Raw genomic sequence first — 26,130 nt, 5'->3', positions numbered from 1 at the left:
ACTTTTTTTTTTAAGAAAATTTTAAAGAGTGGATGCAAAAATACTGCTTACAATTGACTGACAATGTTTTATATATACACTTTTCATGTTTTTATATATATATATATATATAACTTTCCCCACAACAAGAACTACTTCAACGCTAATAAAAATTTATTCTCATCATCCTTGGAAAACTGAAATATTGTTTTCAATACCGGCAACAACTGCTCCCGCTGTTCCTTATGCTCAAAATATCCAAGCAAAACATTTTTCAAATATGCAATGTTGGTGTCTGTCTGTTTATCTTTGTCCTTTTTCTCATCCAAACTCTCCCTCCTTTCGGATCCATTTACTAAAGAATTAGTCACACTTTCAGCTGACCCACGACGACTTTCATTGTCCTTCATTAATCTGTACTGTTGAGTTAATAGTTTATAATTCTTGGAAAGTCTCTCAAACTTTAACAAATTATCGTCATTCAACTTCTTTAAATTGGAATTCAATTTTTCATAATCCTTTAGTTTGTTAGATGAAACTGATAATGCTTCTCGTAGAGTATTTATTTGAACTTGCAATTCTGAATCTATTTGGTTATTCTCGGGAACCAGCTCATTATGCGGAACAGCTTCAATGACTTTAAGTCTTTCCTCGAGGTTAGAAATGCGTTGCTTATGCTCTTTTAATGCCACGTTCAATTCATCAATATCCTTTTGCTTCTTTTTGATCAACTGGTTACTGCTTCTTTCAAATTCAGTTTTCTCATCCTCTAGTCTCCTAATCTCTAATTTGTGGTCTGACTCCTTCTGTTTCATCATTTCATCGGTTTCAATCAACAATCGTCTCAAGTTTCCTCCTTCTCTTGTCCTTTCTTGCAACAAGTTTCGACTCTCTGACAAATCATCTTCCAAACTTTCAATCCGTAAATTGTATTCCTTTGATTTCATCGTCAACTCGTCATATTGCCTTTTGTACAGTTGGACATCATTACTTGCAGACAGCTTTTCTGACAACAACGAATCCAAGCTACTGCGTGTTTTGTCCAATTCGTTACGGATCTCCTGTTTCTCCTTTTGAAGCTTTGATAATTGAACATTTAAAGATTTTTCACTTTCAATAAAGGACTCTTGTTTTGTCAAAAGTTCATTTTTGTTTTTAAGTAAACCCATGTAGTTGGTTTGCAACTCATTATTTGTTTTTTCCAACTTGTCAATTTTTGTTTGGAGTGTGTTGCTGTTTTCGTTGAGAGACTCTATTTTGGACTTGAGTTCTTTTATTGTCTCCTCTTTGTGATCCAAGTTAGACTGCAATGACGAGACTTCCAACTTGTATGAGGTGTCATTACTTTTAAACTTGGACAATTCATGCAATCGTTGCTCCAATTTTTCCCTTTCCGCCTTTTGCGCATTCAATTGTTTCTCGGTATTGCTTAAATTTTCGTTTTGGTCGTTTAATTGCTTCTTCAACGATTGTATTTCCTTTCGAAGCTGGCTTTCAGATTGTTTATTTGCCAATTGTTCTTCATGAGATTCGTCTTCCAAGGTGGTTACTTTAGTTTGCAATTCTTTCACTTCTTTCGTCTTTTGAGACACTTTGTCCTTCCATGACTTTACTTCATCAGCCAAGGTTGAGATTTGTTTTTCAAGGTTTTTCTCTTGCATATCCACATGGGAAGTATCGGTTATTTTATCGCCTTCCAGGTTACCGTTCTTGACTTTCAGTCTCAAGTCCTTGATTTCGTCTTTTGCGGTAACCAAGTCATTTCCAATATCTTTCATCAGGTCTCTCAAATCTTCAATTTCGTCTTTCTTTTCTTCCAAGGATTTATTTGCCCTTTGGAGTTTCACTCTGACGTCTTCGAGTTCCTTGTCTTTGTCCAAAAGTTTGGATTTTAGCTCCTTTATGTTTTCCTTGTAGTCATTATCACCAGAAGGTGTTTCCAGCTCATTTTGAGCCACAGATTCCTCTTTTTCAACCTTAGCTTGTTCATCAGTCAACTTGTCCTTTTCCTCAAGTCTTTTTTCAAGTTTGTCTTTTTCTTCATTCAATGTCTTAATTTTGCTTTCATGATCAGACACTTGTTTCTTCAACCCATCATTTTCCTTCTTCAAGTCTTCGATTTTCCTAAACAAAGTATCCTCCCCTTCTTCCTCATACTTGGCTATTTTAAAAGTAAGCACAGAGTTCTCCTTTGTCAATTTCCTGATCTCATTATTCTGCATCTTAGTTTTCTCATTGAGCCCATTGAGGTACTCAACAAGAGTCCTTGCATCAGATATTGATGACACCGGAGTGTTCTCTTTAAGTACATTCTCGAAAATCTTGATCAATTCTGTTTTCCTCTTTTCAACTTTGTAAGCCTCCAACAACACAGGATACTTCTCTTCATACTTGGCAAATTTTTTCATCTTTGATTTAATAGCAGGAGGTAATTCATCTAAGCTGACTGTGGACGAATCGACGGGTGGCGTCCCTTGCTTTGTGCTTGAAGGCGTTTGATCACCATTGTTGGCGGGTGTTGATATTCGAGATGGGACATCAGATTCCAGTTCATCTTTTGGTTGAGTCAATTGATTGGAGTCAGGAGTTTCTGCTTGTAATATTCGGGCATTTCGTTGTAGCTGAGCCAATGGGTCCGGTTTCAGTTGTTGTGCTTGATTTTGTTGATCTGTTAAATTCAAGTCGTTCAAACTTTTGGCCACATCCTCGGAGAAGTTTCGAATCTTCGAGAACATAGCTAATCAGTGTTAGAGTTGAATTAGATATCAAAGTTTTCAACAAATGCTAGGGCGGTTGGGGTTAGGGGTTCGGTTTGTCAATCTAAAGTGTTACATATGTTTGAAAAAAACACAGTCTTAGACAAAAATTCACAACTTTAGTTTCGTTCAAAATTTTTGTGTTATCTCTTTAATCTGAGGGCCACACATAACAAAAGCCAACATACCTTACAGTCAACACGCCAGCACATCAAAGAGTATGCCACTAAGCAGGAAAGAAGTCAAATCTTTATTTTACAAGATAGAGGTTTCTATTGAGGAAATCGAGGAAACCGTAGAGGAGAGATCTAAGTTGCATGAACTCGATCTACAACCTTCTGCGAATGATAATGCCGAGTTGAATAATCTAGTTCACAAGACTATTGAGAACTTCGAGCTAGTACAGGCAGAAATAGAAACCCACTACAAAGATAACGACTTGTATGATCAACTTAAAGATCTCGCTGATAGATATGCGGATATATACCAGGCTATTCAAAACGATAGTAATATAGATGCATCAGAGTTCCACTACGAAATTCCTAAATCTTCCAAAACGGCTCCTGCAAAGGCAGTTAGATTCAAAGACGTTCCTAATGAAGCAGATACTTCTGAAATGATGGGGACTCAACCATTCCAACCGTATAGAGATGACCCAGATGAAGCCGTGCAAGAAGAAGAGGAGGAAGAAGACTCAAGGACTAATCATCAAATGTTTGCTGCACATCAACAGACAATGATGCGACAAGACCAGGATTTGGATTACTTACATCAGCTGATTAGCAGGCAACATATGATGGGGAAGGATATTGACCAAGAGTTGGATGATCAGTTGATAATTTTAAACGATTTAGAGCAAGGTGTTGACAACTCCAGCTTAAGAATACAACGAGCCACAACGAGATTGAATGATTTTAGGCGAATGGCAAGAGAAAATGGCAGTCTAACAACAATCATAATTCTAACTATCATTTTGATTCTTTTATTAGTTGTACTTAATTAGAGACAATTTCGAACAAAATACAATGCATTTCCCAATTCCAGATCTATATGATTTTAATTTTTCAAAAGTTGAAATCGTCATTTTCCTCTTCTTCATTATTAAAGAACCAGATGAATATGATTATGTCTGAATATACAATTAAACCTCCTGTGACACTTAGTATGAATGACTCTAAGCCAATTAAATAACAATGGTACAAACTCCAGGGCAACGCAATACCACTGATGATTAAAACACCCGTTGTAAATCTGGCAAACTCCTGCAAAGGACTTGCATTACCTTCATTTGAGGTTCCGTAGTCGTTGAATGTGAGAAAGTTGTTATCTCTAGAATTTTCTATAGCATTTGCTAGTATGTTTGGCAAAGGTGCGGACAAGAATATGGCGATAACCCAAAGTGGCTTGTAGTTACTATATAAGGCACATGATAGTAATATTAATAGGAATCCGGAAGCAAGAAACGCAGATAGGAATATAATTTTATTCAATGGATTCATGTAATGGGTTGTTTAGATGGGATTGATGGTTGTTGTCGTTGACCCTGTGACTTTGTCTCAAAATTTAGTCTCTCTCAAAAAGGTATGGCAAAAATCCAATCGATGCTACCAAAAATGGGTCAAGCAAAGAGAAATACTACACATCAGATTAGAAATTATACGTTGTCACATTAAAACTATATACACAGTAAAAAGATTCTTCCCATCTCTTCATTCAGAAGTAAAAAAATTTCCTCTCTAGACCCAGCCAATTAAATATCCTATTTCCAAAACCAGCCTTTATTGGCGTTATTTCCAGAGTCAGAAGAGCTTTCTGTATGCTCTTCCACGTTGGCCCAGTCGGTAGTCCCGATTGGCTTCAGCTTTGTGATCTTTGTGACTACACAATTACCATCACTGAAACACTCCTGTTTAGTTTCAACATACTTTACTTCGTTTGTATCTAAGTCAGTGAATACGTTGGACTTGACCGATGTCGAAGTGACATACTTGTCGTTATCATCAATACCAACTGCGGCAGCAGCAGCAGCCTCAGAGTGCTTTTGTTTCACCAGCTCCAACACTTGTGATCTTGCGGTTGCTCTTGCCTTAGCTTCATCGTCTTTTCGCTTTTTGAACTCGGAATACTTGTCTTGTCTCCATGCCAAGTAATCCTCATACGTGTTGAAGAACTTGCCTTTCTCTTTCAAGTCAATAACTTTGTTCTGTTCACTGGCTCCAAGTTCATTCATGTACTTGAAAAAATCCTCCTTTGACACAACTGAATCGGCAAAGTACTTTCTTTTGAAGTCCAACACGTCTACTGGCACTTCAGCTTCTGGGAATAAACACCTCCAGTATCCTTGCTCGTCCCACAAAGATTGTCCTCTCTTATCTAAACAATCATGGTATTGTCTAGTTGATGGGCCCTTATAAGCACGATAACCAAAGGGGGTATTTCCAAATTTGAAGGGAAAATTGTATCCAAAGCGGCCATTGTTACCCCACCAACCATTCGACTCTGCTTGACTTGAGTTTAAGTCTGCGTCTCTAGTTTGGTAAAATGGAGGAAAGTTGAAAAAATGTGGCTTGCGATCCTCATAATTGTAGTAGTCGTCATCACATGTTTTCTTTGGATTGAACAACCAGTTAAATGACCACTCCCTTGCCTTGTCATTCAATTCCCTACCAGCATCAATTGACACATCAACTATAGCATTTGTCAAAGATCCGAGATTTGTAACAATCTTGTCAAAGCTCTCAACACACTTGTCGAAGTCATCAACGGAATTACCTGATTCCAAGTGAGGCTTGTCTGAAGACTCCTGAAAATAAGATGAGTTTTTATTGTTTCTATTGCACATTTTAAGACTATCCAAAGAAAACTCAATTGAATAACAGAGCTCTGTACCTTTGAAAGATTAAAGTTGTCAAAGCAATGGAGATATAATTTGATTTTCTTTATCTTTCTCCCCCCTTGAATTCCTTCTTTATAAATATATTTACAGTGGCGCTCTCCCTCTCTTTCTTTTGAAGCGCATTAAACAGAAAGTGAGTACGTGTACTTTTTCAAAAACAAATAAAAAAGAAGACACCCAAAACTTTGAATATACCCCCTTGGATCGCTACCACATGATTCGTGGGAAAAGAGAAGAAGAAGCCAAATGAAAAATTATAAAACAAACAGTCTAGTTGAATCACATTCTCAGCGAGTTACTAAATGTGGAAGTATCTTCCTCGACTAAGTACACGACATTACAAGCAATGTATTAACAAAGGACGTTATTATACTCAGCTTAACCTTGACGAACTACAAGAACCGAAAAGAAAATCAATTCATCCAGGAAGACCAGCGCGTACAAGATTTGCACCATCACCAACGGGGTTTCTCCATCTTGGATCTTTGCGAACGGCATTGTACAACTACTTGCTTGCTAAAAACACCGGGGGTCAATTTTTAGTTCGAATAGAAGATACTGATCGGAATAGGCTTGTCGATGGAGCAGAGCAAAATATATTTGATACTTTGAAATGGTGCAATTTGGATATTGACGAAAGTCCAATTCATGGTGGATCCTATGGACCTTATAGGCAATCCGAACGGAAGGAGATATACCAAAAACATGCCCAGATTTTACTAGATAAAGGACTTGCTTACAAATGTTATTGCTCAAAAGAGAGATTACTCGAATTGCGAGAAAGTGCAAAGCTGTTGAAACCACCAACAAACGTCACCTACGACAGAAAGTGCCTTAGTAACCATGACTCACACAGAGACTCATTCATAATTAGATTTAAATCACCATACAATTATCCTAAAGTTAATGACTTGTTACACGGAGAGTTAAATTTACAACCTCAATACAACTCAAAAGATCAACGATATGATGACTTTGTGATACTCAAAAACGATGGAATGCCAACATACCACTTTGCAAATGTCGTAGATGATCATCTCATGAGGATATCACACGTGATTCGGGGAGAAGAGTGGCTACCTTCAACCCCCAAGCACATTGCACTATACAACGCATTTGGATGGACCCCACCTGAGTACATACATATTCCCTTGTTGACGTCTCTTCAAGATAAGAAGTTATCCAAAAGGAAGGGCGATTTCAATATTTTGCTGTTACGCGAGCAAGGTATTTTACCTGAAGCTTTGGTTAACTTTGTTGCATTATTTGGCTGGTCACCTCAAAGAGAGTTGAATGTAAAGTCAAGTGAAATCTTAGATTTGAAACAATTGGTCAACCTGTTTTCATTAGACCAGTTGACTAAAGGCAATGCCAAGGTGAGTGATTCAAAATTGCATTTTTTTCAAAAGGAGCATTTCCAAAGAATTTGTCAAGATGAGGTTACATTAAAGATGTTGGTGGATGAATTCTATCCAAAATTTGCCATTTTAAGTAAAGATAAAAGCAAGGAATATCTCACAACCTTGTTGTGTCACCTAGCTCCGAACTTGGACAGCATTGACGGCGTGGCGGAGCACAAGTACCTTTTCGAAGACGTCGACTATGCGCATGTCAAACCACCAAAGGTCATTGGCCAAGCAAAGCAGATTGCAGATGATATCCTTGAGCATGGAATAGACAATGCTGTCGAAAGACTAACCGCACAAGGGTTGCAGAAAAAGACGATTTTCATGACCTTGAGGGCAGCTCTTAGTGGTGGTAAACCAGGTTTGCCGATTCCAGCATTGACGTCTCTACTAGGTGAAAAAGAGTGTTTAAAGAGGATAGCTTCTTATAGAGATCTATACTGTAAATAAACTTGTAAATATTAAATTAAACAGGAACCATCCTATTGACGTAATCCAAAAACCCAGTATCACGTCGATCATCGTTCTCCTCAATCATTGGACCAGTAAAGATACAGTGGACAACCATATCAGGGTGGTAATACAAACCGGTCAATAATTTTGGTGTAACTAGAAAGTATTGAGACTTGTTATTCTGGCACGCAGTGTGAACGAGATATCTATGGGCCATTTGCTCATTTTTAGGATCCATACCTTGATTGATCTCATCAACAATCCTAAAGGGGGCATGAGTAAGCCCTTGCAAGGACATAATATAGAATATCGTAGAGACAGCTCGCTCCCCACCAGACTGTGATTGATTATCCAACACTTTCAACTCCGATTCATGTCTAAATTTCACCATAATCTGCAATTTCCAATCTTTAAATCTATCAGCTTTTGCCAACTCTACTCGCCCTTCACTGGCAACTTTAGAAAACCGTCTACTAAAAGCCACAGAAATCTGTTCCACAAACCTTGTCAAGTCACGGTCCCACTCAGTTGATATAGTTCTGATACGTTCGTCCAAAGCGCGCTTTTCAGCTTCAAGTCTGGGTAAATCAGTTTCTGCACGTTCAATGTCCTGCACCTTCGCCCGCAACGAAGTAATAGATCCCTTGTCACCAACTGACATAACTGACAAATCCTCTTCCAAGTGACTGATTTTGCTTCGTATGGTGTGCTCCGTAAACGTGTCATTCTCTAGATAAACTTTGGCAAATTCAGCAATATGGGCTCTTTCTTCTTCAGTCAACGACAGTTGTTTCTCTTTATACTCTTTATACTCCGGGGAATCTTTGATTTGATCGTAGTCCCTCTTGTATTTTCTGACATCATTTGCTAGCTCGTCCTTTATCAGTTTAAGGGATTCCATCAAGGAATGGGCAGATGCCAATTTATTTCTCAACGTCGTCAAAGCAAGTTCCTGGAATTTACATTTGATCTGGGTATCAGAAAGTTTGGTTTGAAGCTGACTTAATTCCATCGACTTTTGAGCCAACTCGCCGTACAATTCTGCAATTTTGTGTTCGTAGTGTTTAACTCTACGCGAGTAATCTTTGTTGGAGTCCTCTTCTAACTTCTTCTCTTTTTCTTTCTTCGAGCTAATCTTTGTCTCTAAGCTTGTTAACTCTGTCGTCATCAGTTGAATTTTCTGCTGCTCATTCTTAATTTCAGACATCTCATATCTAATAGAACGAATGTCAGAAGTGTACTGCTCAATCTCAGCTTTGTGGTTCTGATATACTTGCCTCTTTTCTGAAATTTCTTGGTTGAATCTTTGTATATTACTGTTTATTCTTTGTTTATCTTGCTCTGAGATACCAGATACGGAAAAGAACTGTGATTTTCCAAACTTTTCAGACTCATAGTATACTTGTTTAGAACCATATTTCGAGGTACGGATGTTGAACAACGTGTCACCTGCAACAAATTTTTTGAAAGGGACATCCGACGACTTTGTCAACTTATCAACCTGCTGCGGACTCAATTGGTTCTTCGTTACCGGTATAGTATTTATTTTAGAGGTACTGTAAAGCATGCTTAGTACCTCTTTTGGACCAACTATGAAGTCTGACAAATAGCCATCAAATCCAAATGACCTAAGTTCTTCCTTTGAATAGCGTGGTCGCGGCAATTCATTATTTTCAACCATTCTAAGTGGAATATTTAACCTTGTTTCTTTAGAAAACTTGCCTAGCTTATCATACCCTTCCCGAGTGGTAGTTGTTAATGCGAATAAAGTGTTGTTATCTATGATTTTTTCCATTGCTGGTGCAATCGATTTGTCAGAAACATTACAAGATATAATAGGGGCCTCAAAGTATGTCAAGTTAAGGTCAGTAGTAGCCCGAAGTTTTCGATGCGCTTTAAAAGACTCATCACGAAGACGGTAGCTTTTTCCTTGAGCTGCCGATAATAACAACTCTAGTTTATCATTGCCTTGTAATTTTGATTCTTCACGTTGCACATTGCGTGCTAAAGTATTCAAGTCTGATCGTAAATCTCCTGTCTGGTTGTTTTCATCCCGAAGTTTTTCTTCCGTTTCACGCAATTTGGCTCTTGCCTCAGCATATTTGTTATTTAATATTTGTAGTTGTTCTTTATCCACCTTTTCAAAGTTCTCAAGTTGATTGGTCAAGTTTGCCAACTCTTTTCTCACTTCCTCCAATTCCCGTTTCTTCAGTTCTGATTTGGCTCTATAGCTTTTTAAAGCGGCCGACAGGTCGGAAATACTATCTTGGACTTTAGTTACACCGTGCTTGTATCGGCCAATTTCAATCAACACACCCTCTCGTTCTTTTGTAATTTCCTGGAGTTCCCGTTTCTCAAGTTCTATTTCATCTTCAAGAAGAGAAACATCACCCCTCAATGGGTCAAAGTTCTTATCAAAGGAGCTATACCTAGCTTTCGCTTGCTCTAGATTTTCCCTCAATTCTGCTCGTTGTTTCTTCAAGTCATTGTACTTTGCGTAAGGCAACAAAGCACGGTGATTTTCAATTTCTTTAGCCTTATTGTCGTACTCTTGCAATTTTTGAACCTCCTCTTCTAATTGAGATCTCTGGGAGATTAATTGTTCCAATCTTTGGTTTAAAGCGTCTATCTGTTTCTGATATTGCTGACTTGTTGTGTCCTTGTCTATCAAGTCCTCGTGTAACGCTAGTAATTGTCCATCCTTCAAAGTTCTTTCTGTCTCCATCAATAATTTCTCGGGGGACATGGCGGCAAATTCCGCGACCCTCTCTTGCGGCAAGAAATGACAAAGGTTGTCTAGTTGAATATTGAATTTGCGTCTCAACTCCTTCACTGCATTTTCAGTGCTTTTCTTATTATTGACAGTCCACACCGAATCTTTTGCGGAAAAGTCTCTTTTAATCACAATGGGTGGTTTGCCAGCAACATTCTCTACTGTGATTTCTACAACAGCTCTATCATGACCCGTTTTAATCATCGATTTTAAATTTTTGCGCTTGATTAAGTCAATCTTCCCTGCAAGCCCAATGCATATAGCTGCAACCAAAGTCGATTTACCACTCCCGTTCGGACCTATAATCATATTGAGGGTGGGGGACAACACAAACTCTGAGTATGAGTAAGTTGTGAAGTTCCAAACCTTTATTTTTTTCAAAAACCCCGGCTGGAAGGGCACCTTTTCCCTGATCCTTCTCCTCTTTGCTGGTTGTTGATCTTCTTCCTCGTTCATGGTATTCCTGTCACTGTTGATTCAATGAAGTTACGTTTGTTCTTAAGCACAATCTTGTTTAGTTTTCTCTGCTTTTCATTTTTTTATTTCCCTTCTCCTCAAACAAACGCGTCTTCAAATTTATCTACATTGTTTTACTATTTCGGAATCCAAAGGTTGTACCAGTGCTTATAGCATGCTATAGAGAGATGAAATCACCACGATTTATATACGCAGTAAGCAAATGTGTAACTCACTTTGTTACTTTGTCATAGATCTCAGAATTTCAAGTAAATCTATTCATAAAATGCTCTATAGTTAGTAATACGACACACTATACAAGGTTTGCAAATGCGCATGATCTCTCTGCCACTCCGTTAAAATCCCCATCATTTGATCCTCTAATATTACATCCAGCTCATCTTCAATATCAGCCTTTTTTTCTTCCTGTTTCCTCCTAAAGTCGTGTATCATGTTGACTAATTTTAAGATACCTTTACCACCAATGATGGCATTTTCATTATCATCCTTGATTTCGACATTAATGACATGCACAACTGATTTCAAGTCCAGCTGCGAATTGGTATTGTACATTCTAAGCATTAGATCTTCAAGAACACTATCAAAACATCTCTCCTCACAAGTTATTACCAAGTCGAATTTGCCCGCATAAGCATTTTCTTGCCATTTTTCCGGAGCCATCTTGACACTCTTGTTTCTCTCCAACATATGCAAAACTCCATTCAGCTCGTACAATTTTCTTGCATTCTGACTTAGTAGATCTTGATATATATCTTCATAGGGCGTACCGAAATTGTAAACGTTTGGCTTGTCAATGGATGGTCCTGGTAACCTTACTGCTGAACCTGTACCAAAGGAATGGACATCGTAACCTGCATCTGCCAATTGCTTATGAGATTCCATCGATCTATTGTTGTTTGATGCACACACAGTACATATTTTAAGGCTGTCTTTAATCATAATCTACTACCTACTGCTTGACAAAGGTGGAGGTCATCAAAGTAATTTCACAGTTTGGTCCGAACATAAGGAAAAAAGAAAAAAATTATATAACAACTGTGTCGTGAAAACCATGCCCAATTATATGAATATGCGACAATGAATTTTGTTGCTACGATTGCTGCAAACATAATACTACATCTTGTTTGTGACATTCCGCAATATAATTCGTTCTTACTCCACAAAAGTATAAAAGCAATGCTAATTTTCCATATGGATATTCAGACAACAATCTCAAACATAATTTAGGAATAATGATGTTTTCAACCAGTTGTTTTCTTCTTCAAATTTGCTTGCTTATTCAGCTTTTAGTCACGAATGTTTTAGGAAATCAAATTGTTGGTGATATATTGTACGTACGTGCTGGACTTGACTCCAGGATTGTTGTCAGAGAAGTACGCGAGGGGAATGTGCCTTTGGATTTGAAAATTGATGACGTAGTCAAGAAGGACCATTTTAACTTTATAATCAATCTAGATGCGGTAGAGTATATCCAAAATCAAAACTTGGGTACTGATGGTGCAAGTCAAGGAGACAATGCTTTGATCCAATTGGCACAAAAGTATATCCCACCTGAAAGCTTGGCTTCAACATCTATTATCGAGAGTATTTTCACTGGAGTTGCCAACCTAATTGGGCCATACATTGGCAGAACATTCCAATTTGTATTCCAGAACTTCATTTTTAAATACATCAAGTACGTCTACTTTTGGGTATACCAAATTTCAAAGTACACCATTAAAATCTCTGGATTATACCTTGATAGCGTTGATACCCCAGAAAAATGTTTTTATGGATTGGATTGGATTGAAACACAAGCCCATGGAATATACTTGGTTGGATGGGAAACATTCACCTTGAATGATAATTGCCAAGAGACAATCAGCTCCAAGTCCATCGAAACTATACTTTTACAAGCTCATTCATTTACTAATGAGGACAGCCACTGTGAATTTTACAGAAATGAACCAAATGCTGATGCCGGAGAATGGTATGCTGACATTCGTACGTTGTCAAGCACTTCAAGTGAGAATATATGGGATTTAAAGTGTCCCAATTCACCAGCAGGCAACAAAAAGGAATCAATTTTGACTACCATTTTGACATTTCTTAAAACTGTCACTTAAAGTCCGAGAAATAACATACACTTTCACCCGTAAATACATAGCTATATATTACCAAAACTATTCATCTAAAACAACAAATTCTTCTTCGCTTTTAGGAACAGTTAAGTTGACAAAATCGTCATCTTCTTGAACCTCTTGCCACGATTGATTTAGTGTTGAGTCCTGATGCGAGGTGGTAATCAATGGGTGGAAATGAATGATTTTGTTTTCAGTACATTCCAGTTTGAATTCTATATAGTCATTCATAGTGCCAAGGAGTATCCCAATCATCATAGATGGGTCCAATTGGCCAACATTGAGTTTGCTGTAGTTTACTGTATGGTAGCTAGAAAGGTTAATTGGCGATTCAGCAACTTGTGGCAAGTGTGGATCAAAATAAATTAAATCTTGTTCGTTTTCGTAACCTATGAAATAAAAGCTCGAAGACGGCTTTCCTCCAGCAATCCCTACCGAGAACTTTGACGCTAGTAGTTGTAGGATACTATGGTAATAATATTTGTTTACTTGATCAATACCTAACCGAACTGGAAACAATAATAAAAGTGGAGTGAGCGCCTTATTGAATAATTCCTCAACCCCATCGTCGTATAGATCGGCATTTTCACTAATGTAAACGCAAGGCACTTGGTGTGACAAGTTCCGATCTTTTACTTCTAACGCAAGCTCCTTTATCGATAGTGAAGCAGCATTTGGACCAAACCACTGGCCTGGCTTTATCAGCAATGACAGACTGCTAGCAACCCGTATAAAATTATGGATGGAAAATGCGGAGCTAGGGTCATCTTGAAATAATTGGAGAATCTCCAACTGCGTACTCTCATCTAGTTTGCCTGATAATTTGAGTAATGCATTTGCTAGCAAATTCTGTGAAGTTCGTATCATACAACCCCAACCAGCATCACTTGAGAAATTGTCGTTATCCAACAAGCTTCTTAGGTTGCCAACATTGGTTAGTGTCAGCTTGCTGAACAATATAGAAGGAAAAAACGTGACAGGTTGTGGTCCGTCGGACGCCTTGGGAATTGGAATGAAACCACATCTGTAGGAAAACCATAATAAGGATCGCATGTACTCGCTGGCACCGTTTTGCGTGTTAAAGTTCTTTCCTAGAATAACTATGTTTTTTACTTCATTAGCTTTGCTGTGTTCTGGTGATTCATTATTCTCCTTCGCCTCTTCATCCTCCCTGTTGACACCTGATATACCTTTGAAGAAAGAGGTGAATCTTTCAAAACCTCCCTCTGTAACTGAGCCAGCTGATTGTGACTGGTCTGACTTATTGTTGTCTGGGTCTTGATGCCCTGATTCAGAGTGCAAGTCAAGCATGGTGGAGGTGTAACTTGTGTTAGTAGGTGATGGTGGGGGTGCTTTTTCCCTGATAAACAAAAGCAATTGATAGCAGTATGTTTTACTGTTACGCAAAACTGAACTTTGTTTTCCCGTGTTAACTAACTAATTGCTACTCTCTCGCGTTCGATTCACGCACGAGGGTGGGTGGGAAAGAGGGAGCGCGCGCAGAGTATAACTGACTCACAAAACATTGGCCATAGATGGCAACAACTCTTTCTTTTTACTCAACACAACAGAAATGCCCAGTAGAGCAAACAGAAGAACTAGAGGTGCATCACGGGGTGGCCGTGGTGGCCGTGGTGGCCGTGGTGGACGGGGAGGAAGCGCAAGAGGAGGAAGAAGCAGTTATAACAAAGCTAGAGGTGGTAGAGGCAAATCATCGCATTCTGGGTACAGTTCCTCAGCACAACACCAGTCTTTGTTTGATCCTGACTCGCTATGGATGCCTAGTGGAGAAATGACACAATCTGCACATACATTTGGCAGACGTACCTACGGAAAATTTGCCGAAGAAATCGAGTATACGGCGCAACACCAAAGTAGGATAATGTCAGGTAAATTCAGAGACAGGCCCATCGAGTTTGTAAAAGCAAAAGCAACATATGATCCAAATGCCCTCCTATATAAGCTAACCCAGAAAAAGCAGGAGGATCCTTTTGGCACTATAATTGACCAAGATTTCAAGAGTATATCGTTGGATTCTGAAGACGAAGAGGGAGAGTCAGTAACAAAGCCGAGATACAATCAGCAGGATTTTGAAGCGGAGAATGCTACTGGATTAGACGAGCATCAGGTATTGAAGGCACTCGAGGTAGATGAGGTTAATGAAGCAGATGCATCGACGAACGGAATTAATTCTAACATCGAAGTTGAAGAACAGAGCTTCGAGGAAGAAGAGGAGGAGGAAGAAGAGGAGGAGGAAGAAGAGGAGGAGGAAGAAGAGGAGGAGGAAGAGGAAAAGGAGGAGGAAGAGGAGGAGGAAGAGGAGGAGGAAGAGGAGGAGGAGGAAGAGGAGGAGGAAGAGGAGGAGGAGGAAGGGGACACAGTGAACAAAGATTGGGATGATGTCGAACGAGTTGGTATTGGTCTGAGCATCCACGTATTGCAAAAGGTTCCAGATCCTTACATTGACGATGATGAACTATATCATGGCAACATTAGGAAGAAAAGCAACAACGAACCTTTCCATGGCTTCCACCAAGATGGTGTTTCTTTACACATACAATCTAGTGAAAAAGTAAGCACCAGAGAAGCTTCAATACCCGCTACTTCAGCAGATGAAGATGAACTGCTTCGTAAGCAGAATGATTTCACTTATCCATGTAATAAAGAAGCAAGGGGTACTGAGTTTGATTTGAATTCTAGTTCACTGACACAATCTATTGAAGAGCAACCAGAGGATACGGGCGCTGAAGAGTTGGAAGTTTTCATAGATGATCCTAGATATAAAGATACACAACAGACAATTGTGCAAAATAGTGCTTCCGATAATGAAATCTCACAATCCGATCCCGATACAGAAGCAGATTATGGATTCTTGGCTGAGGATTTCGAATTCGATGTGTCTAAGATATCAGTTACTAATGTTCGCTTTGGGATCCATAATCAGTATTATTTAAAGTGTCACGAGCTCACTGGGTTTGACAATGAGTTTGTTTGGATAGATGAGGATGAGGTTATTGATTATGCGCTATCGAATGGGGTGAAGGAACATCGATTATCTAAATTTCTATCTCACATCACATCAGGAATGATTGATCAAAATAAAGATGAACTTGGAGCGGAAGAGGATCAGGTTTATATTAGTAGTGACAGCGAAGAAGAAGGGGACGATGATGACGACTCAGATGAGTTTGACAAAGATCAGGACGATTATCCCTATGACTCAGATGACAATCTAGATGATCTAATACAGTACTCGAAAACAAGCACACAGGGACTAATACCTATGCAAGACCGAGATTTTTCCAATAACACACCGGCAAAAAACAGACGTGATTTCAAAAATCTTGGCATAGATGAAGAATTGCAAGATGTATTAACGGAACAAATTCTAAATTTCCGTAAAAACAAAAAACTGCAAAAACAGCGTCGTCAAGCTCAACAAACTGAAGATGCAATCCTAAGTCATGATTTATTAATCAAGTACCCGGATTCATTAACAATTGCTCAAATAGGCCATGAATTCACCTCGTTTTTTCAAGATGAATCACGAACTACATTAAGTTTCCCAACTTTAGATTCTCATGGAAATAAAACGTTGCAAAGTATAGCGGCGGCATATAATATGCAAACTGACAAATGTGGTCGTCATAATGTACGCCATTACATTAAGGTGACCAAAACAAGGAAAACGTACAAGAATTTACCCAATTTCAACAGGATCAATGCTATCATGAGAGGACGACCAATCTTTCATCGTATGGATGTTAAACGGGAAAAGAAGGACAAAGATGCCAACTCGAAACGTAATGGTGGTGGTAATGAACCAAGGGCTAAATTCAAAGAAGGTGATGTCGTTGGAGCTGAAGCACCAGCTCTTGGAGAACTGAACTTAGGTAGAATAATGTTGGAGAAATTAGGATGGAGTCATGGCCAGGGATTAGGTAAAGGCAATAGTGGTATTAATGAACCTATTGTTGCTAAGGTGAAGATGTCCAAAACTGGTATTAGATAGATTTACTTTATAGATTAAATTAAAAATTCGTTTGTGATTGGGCCAAGTAGTCTATTTTATGTCTATTTACGTTTGGCTTTCTTCTTTTTAGATTTAGAGCCCGATGAAGCTGTTGATGCTAAGGATGGAGCTACAGCATGATCTTCTTGCTTGACATGCTGGAATAATTGATTACGTGATTCAAATGACTGACCACAAACAACGCATTTCTCATGACCACCAGAAGCCATAGGTGTTGTCTCTTTAGATGATGCATCCTGCAGTGTTTGTGGTTGCGGTGATGACATTGAACTAGTTTTTGATTTTGTTGTGGCTTTCTTTTTCTTTTTCTTGCCCTTTTTATTTCCAGTATCCCAGTCATCATCAGAATCATCCAATTTTGATTGGTTGAGTAGTTTGGCTAATTCTGTTTCTAGTTTGTTCTTTTCCACTTCTTCATCGGTGAGTTTAGGTGCTTCTGGTGGGGAATTTGCGTCTTTGGATACATCGTGATCAACCTTGACTTTTTTCAGCTTCAGATAATTGATGTGTCCGTCGTTCTCTTCTTGCTTGTCATTGGCAGAGCCATTATGATTGTGATTTGTTTCAGCTTTAGCTCCTCCCAAACTGTCATTTGCTACTTCGTTGTCATCAAGAACATATGGTTCATCCTGAGTATCATCAGCTACTTCTTCCTCCACATCTTCATCTTCCTCACCAAACTCACTTTCCGCAGTCTCAAATGCATCATCGTCCTCTTCCTCGTCAATACCTAAATCAATCCCTTCTTGTTTCATTTCCCATTTCATCTGCCTTACGGCTTTCTTATGCTTTTTACTTTGTTCATGGATTTTAAATTGCTGTTCATTTTTCAAAATTCGATCACAAACAATGCATTCAAACTCATGCACTTCTTCAGCCCCTCCATCCCCGTCATTCAAATTATCATTATCATCGCTAGCAAATTCTGAATCTGTACTTGGTTCATAATCATCATCATCATCGGCAACCACTACTTCATCAAGATCGTACTCTTCAGCTAACATTTGTTCTAATTCAGCTACTTCATTATCATCCAACTTCTGCCAACTCTGTTCTTGATATACTTGATCTCCATTCAACTTTGTCTTTTGCTTCATCAACTTTTGACGAAGAATTTGCTGCTGCATTTCTTCCATTTGTTTTTTACGCTGTTGTTTATTAAATTCCTCTTGAGCTGTTTTAACTCGAGGATCACGTTTCTTTATGAATCCAACAAACTTTCGTATTGTTTCGTTATACTCTTTTCGAGCTTCATCGCTTAATTTCTTATTTTCTCGTTCCATTAACCTTCTAGTTCGACGATCTTGTGCTGTTGAATAACGATACTCATGTCTCCAATTAAATAGTTTGCAAGTGGTGAAATTTGACCAAATTTGGTAAAACTGCTTTATCGATAGGTAATCAGCATGGCTGTTGCCAAATAATGGATATTTCAAGTAACTTGAGTCAATAGTGTACACATTATTATCATCATCTTTGTACCTGTAAAACTCATCAATATTTTGATACTTACCATGCTGGATCTCTTCTCGGGCTAACCTCTCAAATATTCGACTGACTATAGAGTAAAATCCCAGAATCGAATCATCAATAGTGGAATACATGCTAGGATTGAAATACCGTAAAACCTCCTCACTTGAAATCGATGGGATATGAGATACACCATCATCAACCACATCATCATCATTCAAAATACTCAGCTTGTGAGAATCATACCACGCACGTTCTTGTGGATCACTGAGTACTTCGTATGCAGCAGATACAAGTGAGAATTTGTGATTGGCTTCTTCAACATTGCCTGGATTCTTATCTGGATGAAGTTGTAGGGCTTTTCTTCTGTAGGCTTTTTTTAACTCGGAGTCTGAAGCAATCGATGAAACCTCTAGTAGTTCATAGTAACATGTTTTCATAATTATGTGGTATTATAACAAGTGTGGTGGTATATATACAGGGATGTGGAGAGGGATGAGTACGGTGAACTTTCGCAAAGATTTTTGCAAAATCGGTTCACATTATTCTTTTGCAACGAGAAAATCTATGTCGATGAACTTAAATCAAAGATATCACAACAAGCTATTACAGATCTCTCTAACATTCTAACAAATTATTCATTAAGTTACTACATCTAAATCTACCGGATAAGAAAACTTACAACACAACACTCTACCATCCTTTTGCATGATAATCATCAAAGACAGCATCATCACTCAGTTCACCGCTAACGACGGATTTTTTTATCATTACTCCATCAGGCATAGCAACTCTACCCAATTTATGATCGATTAATAGTGCTTCGCGCAATGAAGTACTGAGTTCTTCATTTTCCAACAACTCTCTTTCTTCATTAGTTATTGCTCTAACTTCGCTGGTAGCGTGATTGTCTTTCTTGTCATCGCTTATAGATGCATCAGTTGTGGTAATCTTAGGTACCGGGGGTGTTGATGGTGGGGGTGTAGCCAATGACTTCGAAGAGTTTACAAGAATCGATGATGCTGACGTTAATGAGCTAGGCGATTGCTTGCGCGTGGGCTCTGCAGCAGGTGCCTTTTGTTGGTCTATGGGTGAAATTCGTCCATTACTCTTGCCGGACTCAGTTGCTCCCCTGGAATGTGGCGACGATTCACCCCCCCTGGAGTTACCACTAAAATTGCGATAAGAACTGTTCTCCGGCTTCAATTTACTAATGGAATTGATGTAAATCCGACTTAAATTGATGGAGGACTTTGATAAGATATTCATCAAAGAGTGGTGCGACATAGATCTTGATAACTTGTTCAAATTATTCGACAATAGCTCGTGCTCTTCGTCAACTGCGGATTTGCCCTTGGGTACTTTTGACACATTGATGTCAGAAATACCAACACTACTACCCTGTTTTTTAAGGGGCGTGTTACTACTGTCAAAGCTATTATTGACATCAACAGCCGCTACACTCTCTGAAGCAGAAGACGACGAGTTTGTCATATTTGTAGTCATGGATGCCGGAGATTGAATTCGTTTACCAATGCGGGGAATATCAGTAAAGGAAGGAAACTTGCGTGTGAAAATGAGTGATGGACGTTTGTTCTCTTCGTCAATAGTCATTACACCAGTAGTTGTTGCTCTGAGCAATTTTGGTTTGTCAGCCACTGGCGCTGGTGTAGAAGATTGTGAATGTGCCATTTCATTAAGAAACAACCCAGATAATAATGACTTGGGTTTGTTTAGTACTGGTGTCGAGTTGGAATTTCTCCTTTGCTTATCCATTGTTGATATAGTCTCGTTAGACAAGACAGATGAAGGTGGCTCGACTTTGGTAAAATTTAAGGACTGATTCTTTGGAATACTTTTTGATGAAGCAGCAGTAGAATTAATCGAGCTAGAGTAGACAGAGACCCACTCACTATCATTATCATCTCTCGTCGAAGTAGCAGTCGAGCTCTTTCTAGTGACATCAATATTCAGCTGGCTCACTTCGCTTGCGTGAGAAGCGTCTTGTTTTAGTGTATGCTCGTGTCCCTTTTCTTCATGGTCCTCCTCCTCTATCTCATCAACATCCAGGTCTTCGTCTTCCGAGATATCAGTAGAAGAGCAGTCACCATTGTTGTGGCGTAGATCAATTTCATCAATGGTATTGTTTGATGGCTTTCGAGACCCATTCAAAATCTCGGATGAGTTATCCTTAAAGTTAAAATTGTTAAACAAAGAGTTCTGCCGCTGCACTTGGGGTTGTTGTATGGGGACTTGAGCACCAGTAGATTTATCCAGTGATGTGGTTAATGCTTTTATAGCCAGCTCCATATGTTGATTTTTTTCAGTGACTTGACGTAAAGGTGATGACTTTGGATTTGATGCAATGGAATGAGTTTTGATTGATTGGTCATGATGGTTGGAGCCAGAGGAAGAGCTTCCTAAATAAAATGTGTCTCTTGTTCTATGGTGCACGTTTTGCGGTGATATTTTATCAGACTGATTCAGTGATGACATGCGTGGTTGCAGTGAGCATGAAGTATCTGCAATGCATCTTGGACTTGACGCATTGGTTGTAAAATGCAGTCTCCCACCATTCTCTTCTTGTACTTCATTATCCGACTCCTCTTCTTCTTCTTCCTCCTCGTCAGATATTTCCGAAATATCTGACATATCGGATTCGGCCAAATCGTCACCTTGATGGTCATGTATTTCATCACTTATTGATTGTTTCTGATTATTCTCAAATGCAAATGATTCCAAGCTCGTTTGAGTGCTGCGTTTCCTAGTTTGTAGACTAAAGTTTGACGAATGACTGAACAAGGTTGGCCTTTCGGTTAGAAATTGAGTAGTTTTCGGTTTCAAATCTTTCAAGTTTTCCTTAAACAAGTCATTTATCTCGTCATGAGTGTTTTGTTTGAGCTTATGTACGCCCTCGTCAGCGGTACTAGTATTCCCATCGTGTCCGCAGAGTCGTAACACCCGTTGATTAAGTAGCCTCCAAGATCGGTTATTAAGTCTTTCAGTTGTTGATATATTATTGCATTTTATATACAGTAAGTCGTTGGTTAGCTTCCATAGCTTGAATAGGGAATGGTCAGACTGGTGATCATAGTTGAAATTTAATGATATGGTTGATGCAGATTCCATAGTTTCACCCTAATGTATAAAAACGCAGAAGGGGTGGTGGTATGATGGCTGGTAAGCGATAGTGGTATGCTAAAATATGGAAAGCGAAGGGCAAAATTGAATGGCGATACGATTTTGGTGTATTTTATTATTCACAGGACGTGTGACTTTTGAAATTTAGAGTGTTGGTGGATAACTAAACACGTTAATCTCTTGTTTGCGGAATAGTTAAAGAGTATGAAACTTCTATGATGTGGGTATATCAGAATATTTGATGTGAATAGTTAGTGGACTGTCTTTAAGTGATGCTGATCAAAAAATGTAATAAACTGTGACCACTTGGTTGTCAAAATCTAGCTGAAAAAAAAAATATTGACAACTTTATTTGGTGTAATATATGCAAAACGTTGAAGAAAGGTGGAAGTGACACAGTTTTGAGTTGATGTTATTTGATACAACTGTGTTCTTTGACAGCTTCAGATGTCGTCAGTTGTTGTGAGTGTGAGTGTGGGTTGGGTGGGGTGGTAACTGATAAAAGGTTGGCTGATTGTTTTTTTCTATTAACTTTTGTGAGAGTATCGTTGTCTGCGTGAATGATCTCTTTTTTTTTTTCATTTTTCATTTTACATTTCTTTTTTTCGTTTTTCTTTTGTCTTTTGTCTTTTGTCTTGCATATGTGTTGTGTTGTGTACTGTTATTGTTTTTTTTGGAGACACACATATTTTGATGATGCAAAAAGAGATGATTCTATTAGAGATCATAGATGACATGCTCTTCTTCATAATAGAGTTATATGTGTAGTACACTTTAGTTAAAGTTGTTGCATAACTAAACTATATTATGAGAGAACGGGAAAAGTATGTCTAATATGCAATCTTGTAGTACCATGCAGCTTCAAACAATATTTATATCCGATCAACCAACCTTCAAGAAGAAATACTCTTTTTACTAATCGCAAGACAAAGTATATGAAGTTATCAGCAGTTACAATCCTGTTGTGTGTTACTATCAATATATATATTATAAATGAAGTGAAATATTAATATTAATATTATTATACCAAGCAAAAAAGGGGTTTGTTATAAGAGTTATAAGGGTTTAACTAGAGCTAAAACAAGGTAATCTATTCCTCCCCTATTAGGTAAATCCTACGATATATTATAATTTAAAACAGAATAGCTTCCACATTAGACTAGCTAAATTTTATAAAAATAAGTCCATTGTCAATCTTACACCCTTGTCAATTCAAGTAGACATGATCAAAGTTAAGTGCCGCTTATATTTTCCCCCGCCTCTCATAATGTATATCTTTTTTTTGACATATTTCAAAAAGTAAATTTGACACACTAACGACTCAATTTACATAGCCTTTATTCAGTAAGCCCACGCTTCTCTTACGGAATAATTCCTTTCTCAGCAATTTTACGTATGGATGAAGGTGGCCCCACCTCACAACTCCCAATAAGAGATAGAACGTTCTATCTTAATGGTTCTAGATTATTAGTATTACAACTGTGGCTTTCTCTTTTGATGCGACAACGGTTTGTACTGCATATAATTTTGAGTCATTTATTTTTTTTTCTCTTCGTTCTCCTATTTCTATTTTGTGCAATGTCTTGGTTAGGTTAAATACGACACGTCACAAGTGGGAAGTGGGGGAAAGAGAGGTTATCACCAACAGGGAAACCTTATTGGGTTGCAACTATAGCTCTAAATACTAAATACTAAATACTACCTTCTCACTAGATACCCCCTCTTTAGACAATTTAAACCCTTCATCGACACTGTTCAAGCCGTTTGATAACACTTTTAAATTAGTATGCTTTATCAGTCCAATATTCTTTGGTAAAATATCAAACCACCAAGGTTCATAATATTTCAACATATCTTTAGGCCGTTTCAATATAGAACTACCTATTTTCTTAGATTCAGTAATTGCTAAATAGGCCAATGTTTTACCAAAATGTATTTTAGAATTATCCCTGTTTTCATTCAATTTGATTGAATTTCCATCAAGAAATAACAATGAATCAAGGTATACATCACCAGAAACTTCACTGGTTGAATCATAAACCTTTTGGAATGTATCTGGTTTGGCAATTGTGTCCAATGCAAATTTGATTAGCCCTCTTCCGATTTCTCTAATTTGACCAACAACTTTATCATCATGGTAATCGAAAACGTAATCGGCTCCTATTGTTTTGAGATATTCGTGGTTCTTGGCTGAGGCAGTAGTTATCACATTCAAACCATAAATCAGCTTTGCCAATTGGATAGCCAACACTCCCGTTGCAGTAGCACCTCCCCATATCAAGATATAATCTCCTTCACTATATCTTTCACCTATTCTCAATTGATAAGAAAATGAATCGCCAATAGTCACCAATCCCAACGTTGCACTTGCAGCACCAAGGAAAGTTGTAATTGGACTCGAGTTCTCCACCACCTTATCTTCCAATTGATCATACTTGATACATCCAAATGGATTAGCAACGACAAATTCGGCAAAGGCACCATTGGTCAGTGATACGTTACCAACAACAAATGCACCCACAAAATCACCTTTTTGAAAGTGTGGTACATTTTCCCCAACTTCAACGACCACTCCACTAACATCACATCCTAATATATCACCAGCGGAACAATTTCCACTGTCGACTGACTTCCAATCCGTAGGATTAATAGCAAATGCTTTGGCTTTGATCAATATTTCATCGGCAGATATTGTGGGGATGGGTAATGAATCTTTAACGTCAGTAGGTGATTGCTTATCTCCTGAAAATACTACTGCTTTCATTGTGAAAAGTTGAAGTTCTTTTAATGAAATGGGAATGAACTATTGGGAATGAACTATTGTGAGTGACATTTGGGAGAGAATGTAGGTGTTTATATATTTTTCACTTGCTTTGAAACTGTGTGTGTGTGTATTACAAATCAAACACTTATTAGTTAGGGGTTTTGTGTAGCCATAATGAAGAGCCTTCCTCCCAAAAATAAGAGTGCAGCATTTGCCTGATGCAAAAGAAACGTAAGAACATTCACGTTGCAGTTTACGGATTGGGGGTTTCAGGTTAAGTGAAGTACAAAAAGATCCTCCGAGTTAATGAACTTTTCTGATTCAACGATTTTTGCACGATTTTGTCTGGAAAATGTGTAGAAGAATAATTTATTTTAGACTAACCTATATAATGTAACACTTTCAAAAATTACACATCAAATACAACTTTAGCATTAGATACACCATTCTTCGATAATTCCAAAGCTTTACCAGCGCTTTGTAAACCACGTGGTAAAACTTCCAAATTTGTATGCTTTACCTTGTCAATGTACTTTGGTAAAACCTCAGTCCACCAAGGTTCAAAAGCCTTTAATAAATCATCGGGCTGGTATAAATCTTTACCAAAAAATTTTGTTTTCGTGATTGCAAGATAGGCCAAAGTGTGACCCCAATGAATCTTGTAATTGTCTCTTGACTCATTCAACTTGATGCTGGATTTATCTTGAAACAATGTAGAGTCAAGGAATATGGTTACCTCGGTGTTGGCTGTCGCATCATAAACCGATTGGAAAGATTCAGGTGTGCCGATTGTATCAAATCCAAATTTCAATGTGCCACCAACAACCTCCTTAATTCTGTCAACAACTTGATCATCATGATAATCAAACACGTATTCAGCTCCTAAAGATTTAAGATACTCGTGATTCTTTGGGGAAGCAGTGGCAACTACTCTTAAACCATAGATCAACTTGGCCAATTGAATAGCCAAGGCACCAGTGGCAGTAGCACCACCCCAAATCAAGATGAAATCGCCTTCAACAACATTTTCTGGAATTCTCAACGAATAAGAGAATGAATAACCGACAGTGACTAAACCTAAACTGACACTGGCTGCCCCTTCAAAAGTAGTAATGGGGCCAGCTTCAGTCTTGCTTGGATCTTCCGTCAACTGAGGGTACTTGACTGTTCCCAATGGATTAGCAGCAACATATTCGGCCCAAGCTCCATTTTTGGGTGATATGTTTCCAACAATAAATGAACTGACATAATCACCAACTTTGAAATTGTCAACTTTAGCACCAACCTTTTCCACAATTCCACTAACATCACTGCCTAAAATATCTCCTTCTTTACTAAATTGAAATTCAACATGCTTCCAATCAGTTGGGTTAACGGCAAATGCTTTCGATTTGATGAGGATCTCGTTTTCGGAAATTTCGGGAGTTGGCACTTCTTTAATTTCAAAATCGGAAACTTTGTTTCCTGTAATGACTGCTGCTTTCATTTTGGTACCCTTTTTTATGTTTGGTATGCAACTGTGGCTTTAATAAAATGAAGTTGGATGTTAGTTCAGGCAAAGAGGAATAAGTCCGTCTATTTATACGAATTGCTCAATTGAGTTTTAGAAAAAGAAAAAGAAAAAACAAACCTGAGAAAATATTCGGACAATTTCAATTTGTTAAAGAAAAAAGTCATTATATAGAAACTGCAAAGAACTTACCATATGGTTCTATTACATATGTGTGCATTTTGTTGAACTAAAAAAACCAAACCCCCAAAAAAAGCAACTGCCGAACAAAAGAATGAATTACACAAAAATGTAAAGATTACTAATGATAATCATCAATATGGTGCGAATGAAGACAACCTAGTGCGCTTTC

At 38.2% G+C, this 26,130-nt stretch overlaps 14 protein-coding genes across 14 annotated transcripts; 4 read left to right on the top strand and 10 right to left on the bottom strand. All coding sequences in view use genetic code 12, as the record gives it.

Annotated features, from left to right (window-relative positions):
- Positions 1 to 131: 131 nt before the first annotated feature.
- On the bottom strand, positions 132 to 2,714 carry SYS3 (Sys3p; the record flags this gene model as incomplete). Its single annotated transcript, XM_051815011.1, has 1 exon — positions 132 to 2,714. The coding sequence occupies one exon, from the start codon at positions 2,712 to 2,714 to the stop codon at positions 132 to 134; it is 2,583 nt and encodes an 860-aa protein (XP_051671534.1).
- Positions 2,715 to 2,955: 241 nt separating this feature from the next.
- Positions 2,956 to 3,738, top strand: SYN8 (syntaxin; the record flags this gene model as incomplete). Its single annotated transcript, XM_051815010.1, has 1 exon — positions 2,956 to 3,738. One exon carries the CDS (start codon positions 2,956 to 2,958, stop codon positions 3,736 to 3,738), a length of 783 nt encoding a protein of 260 aa, XP_051671533.1.
- Positions 3,739 to 3,799: 61 nt separating this feature from the next.
- CANMA_002891 (uncharacterized protein) lies at positions 3,800 to 4,234 on the bottom strand (the record flags this gene model as incomplete). The annotated part of the gene is made up of 1 exon (XM_051815009.1): positions 3,800 to 4,234. One exon carries the CDS (start codon positions 4,232 to 4,234, stop codon positions 3,800 to 3,802), a length of 435 nt encoding a protein of 144 aa, XP_051671532.1.
- Positions 4,235 to 4,494: 260 nt separating this feature from the next.
- Positions 4,495 to 5,577, bottom strand: CANMA_002890 (uncharacterized protein; the record flags this gene model as incomplete). Its single annotated transcript, XM_051815008.1, has 1 exon — positions 4,495 to 5,577. One exon carries the CDS (start codon positions 5,575 to 5,577, stop codon positions 4,495 to 4,497), a length of 1,083 nt encoding a protein of 360 aa, XP_051671531.1.
- Positions 5,578 to 5,933: 356 nt separating this feature from the next.
- Positions 5,934 to 7,487, top strand: CANMA_002889 (glutamate--tRNA ligase; the record flags this gene model as incomplete). The annotated part of the gene is made up of 1 exon (XM_051815007.1): positions 5,934 to 7,487. One exon carries the CDS (start codon positions 5,934 to 5,936, stop codon positions 7,485 to 7,487), a length of 1,554 nt encoding a protein of 517 aa, XP_051671530.1.
- A 16-nt stretch (positions 7,488 to 7,503) lies between these two features.
- On the bottom strand, positions 7,504 to 10,719 carry SMC5 (DNA repair ATPase; the record flags this gene model as incomplete). Its single annotated transcript, XM_051815006.1, has 1 exon — positions 7,504 to 10,719. The coding sequence occupies one exon, from the start codon at positions 10,717 to 10,719 to the stop codon at positions 7,504 to 7,506; it is 3,216 nt and encodes a 1,071-aa protein (XP_051671529.1).
- A 297-nt stretch (positions 10,720 to 11,016) lies between these two features.
- SSU72 (RNA polymerase II subunit A C-terminal domain phosphatase) lies at positions 11,017 to 11,622 on the bottom strand (the record flags this gene model as incomplete). Its single annotated transcript, XM_051815005.1, has 1 exon — positions 11,017 to 11,622. One exon carries the CDS (start codon positions 11,620 to 11,622, stop codon positions 11,017 to 11,019), a length of 606 nt encoding a protein of 201 aa, XP_051671528.1.
- A 350-nt stretch (positions 11,623 to 11,972) lies between these two features.
- On the top strand, positions 11,973 to 12,845 carry CANMA_002886 (uncharacterized protein; the record flags this gene model as incomplete). Its single annotated transcript, XM_051815004.1, has 1 exon — positions 11,973 to 12,845. One exon carries the CDS (start codon positions 11,973 to 11,975, stop codon positions 12,843 to 12,845), a length of 873 nt encoding a protein of 290 aa, XP_051671527.1.
- Positions 12,846 to 12,902: 57 nt separating this feature from the next.
- On the bottom strand, positions 12,903 to 14,171 carry CANMA_002885 (cysteine protease; the record flags this gene model as incomplete). Its single annotated transcript, XM_051815002.1, has 1 exon — positions 12,903 to 14,171. The coding sequence occupies one exon, from the start codon at positions 14,169 to 14,171 to the stop codon at positions 12,903 to 12,905; it is 1,269 nt and encodes a 422-aa protein (XP_051671526.1).
- Positions 14,172 to 14,433: 262 nt separating this feature from the next.
- Positions 14,434 to 16,872, top strand: CANMA_002884 (uncharacterized protein; the record flags this gene model as incomplete). The annotated part of the gene is made up of 1 exon (XM_051815001.1): positions 14,434 to 16,872. The coding sequence occupies one exon, from the start codon at positions 14,434 to 14,436 to the stop codon at positions 16,870 to 16,872; it is 2,439 nt and encodes an 812-aa protein (XP_051671525.1).
- Positions 16,873 to 16,934: 62 nt separating this feature from the next.
- CANMA_002883 (uncharacterized protein) lies at positions 16,935 to 18,803 on the bottom strand (the record flags this gene model as incomplete). The annotated part of the gene is made up of 1 exon (XM_051815000.1): positions 16,935 to 18,803. One exon carries the CDS (start codon positions 18,801 to 18,803, stop codon positions 16,935 to 16,937), a length of 1,869 nt encoding a protein of 622 aa, XP_051671524.1.
- A 253-nt stretch (positions 18,804 to 19,056) lies between these two features.
- On the bottom strand, positions 19,057 to 21,492 carry CANMA_002882 (uncharacterized protein; the record flags this gene model as incomplete). The annotated part of the gene is made up of 1 exon (XM_051814999.1): positions 19,057 to 21,492. One exon carries the CDS (start codon positions 21,490 to 21,492, stop codon positions 19,057 to 19,059), a length of 2,436 nt encoding a protein of 811 aa, XP_051671523.1.
- A 1,696-nt stretch (positions 21,493 to 23,188) lies between these two features.
- CANMA_002881 (zinc-binding alcohol dehydrogenase family protein) lies at positions 23,189 to 24,268 on the bottom strand (the record flags this gene model as incomplete). The annotated part of the gene is made up of 1 exon (XM_051814998.1): positions 23,189 to 24,268. One exon carries the CDS (start codon positions 24,266 to 24,268, stop codon positions 23,189 to 23,191), a length of 1,080 nt encoding a protein of 359 aa, XP_051671522.1.
- A 409-nt stretch (positions 24,269 to 24,677) lies between these two features.
- On the bottom strand, positions 24,678 to 25,754 carry CANMA_002880 (zinc-binding alcohol dehydrogenase family protein; the record flags this gene model as incomplete). The annotated part of the gene is made up of 1 exon (XM_051814997.1): positions 24,678 to 25,754. The coding sequence occupies one exon, from the start codon at positions 25,752 to 25,754 to the stop codon at positions 24,678 to 24,680; it is 1,077 nt and encodes a 358-aa protein (XP_051671521.1).
- Between the last annotated feature and the right edge of the window lie 376 nt (positions 25,755 to 26,130).

This window comes from Candida margitis (genome assembly GCF_024628925.1).
Source record: "Candida margitis strain CBS 14175 chromosome Unknown scaffold4, whole genome shotgun sequence".
Taxonomy (NCBI): Eukaryota; Fungi; Ascomycota; class Pichiomycetes; order Serinales; family Debaryomycetaceae; genus Lodderomyces; species Lodderomyces margitis.
This window is presented reverse-complemented; position numbering and strand designations above follow the sequence as displayed.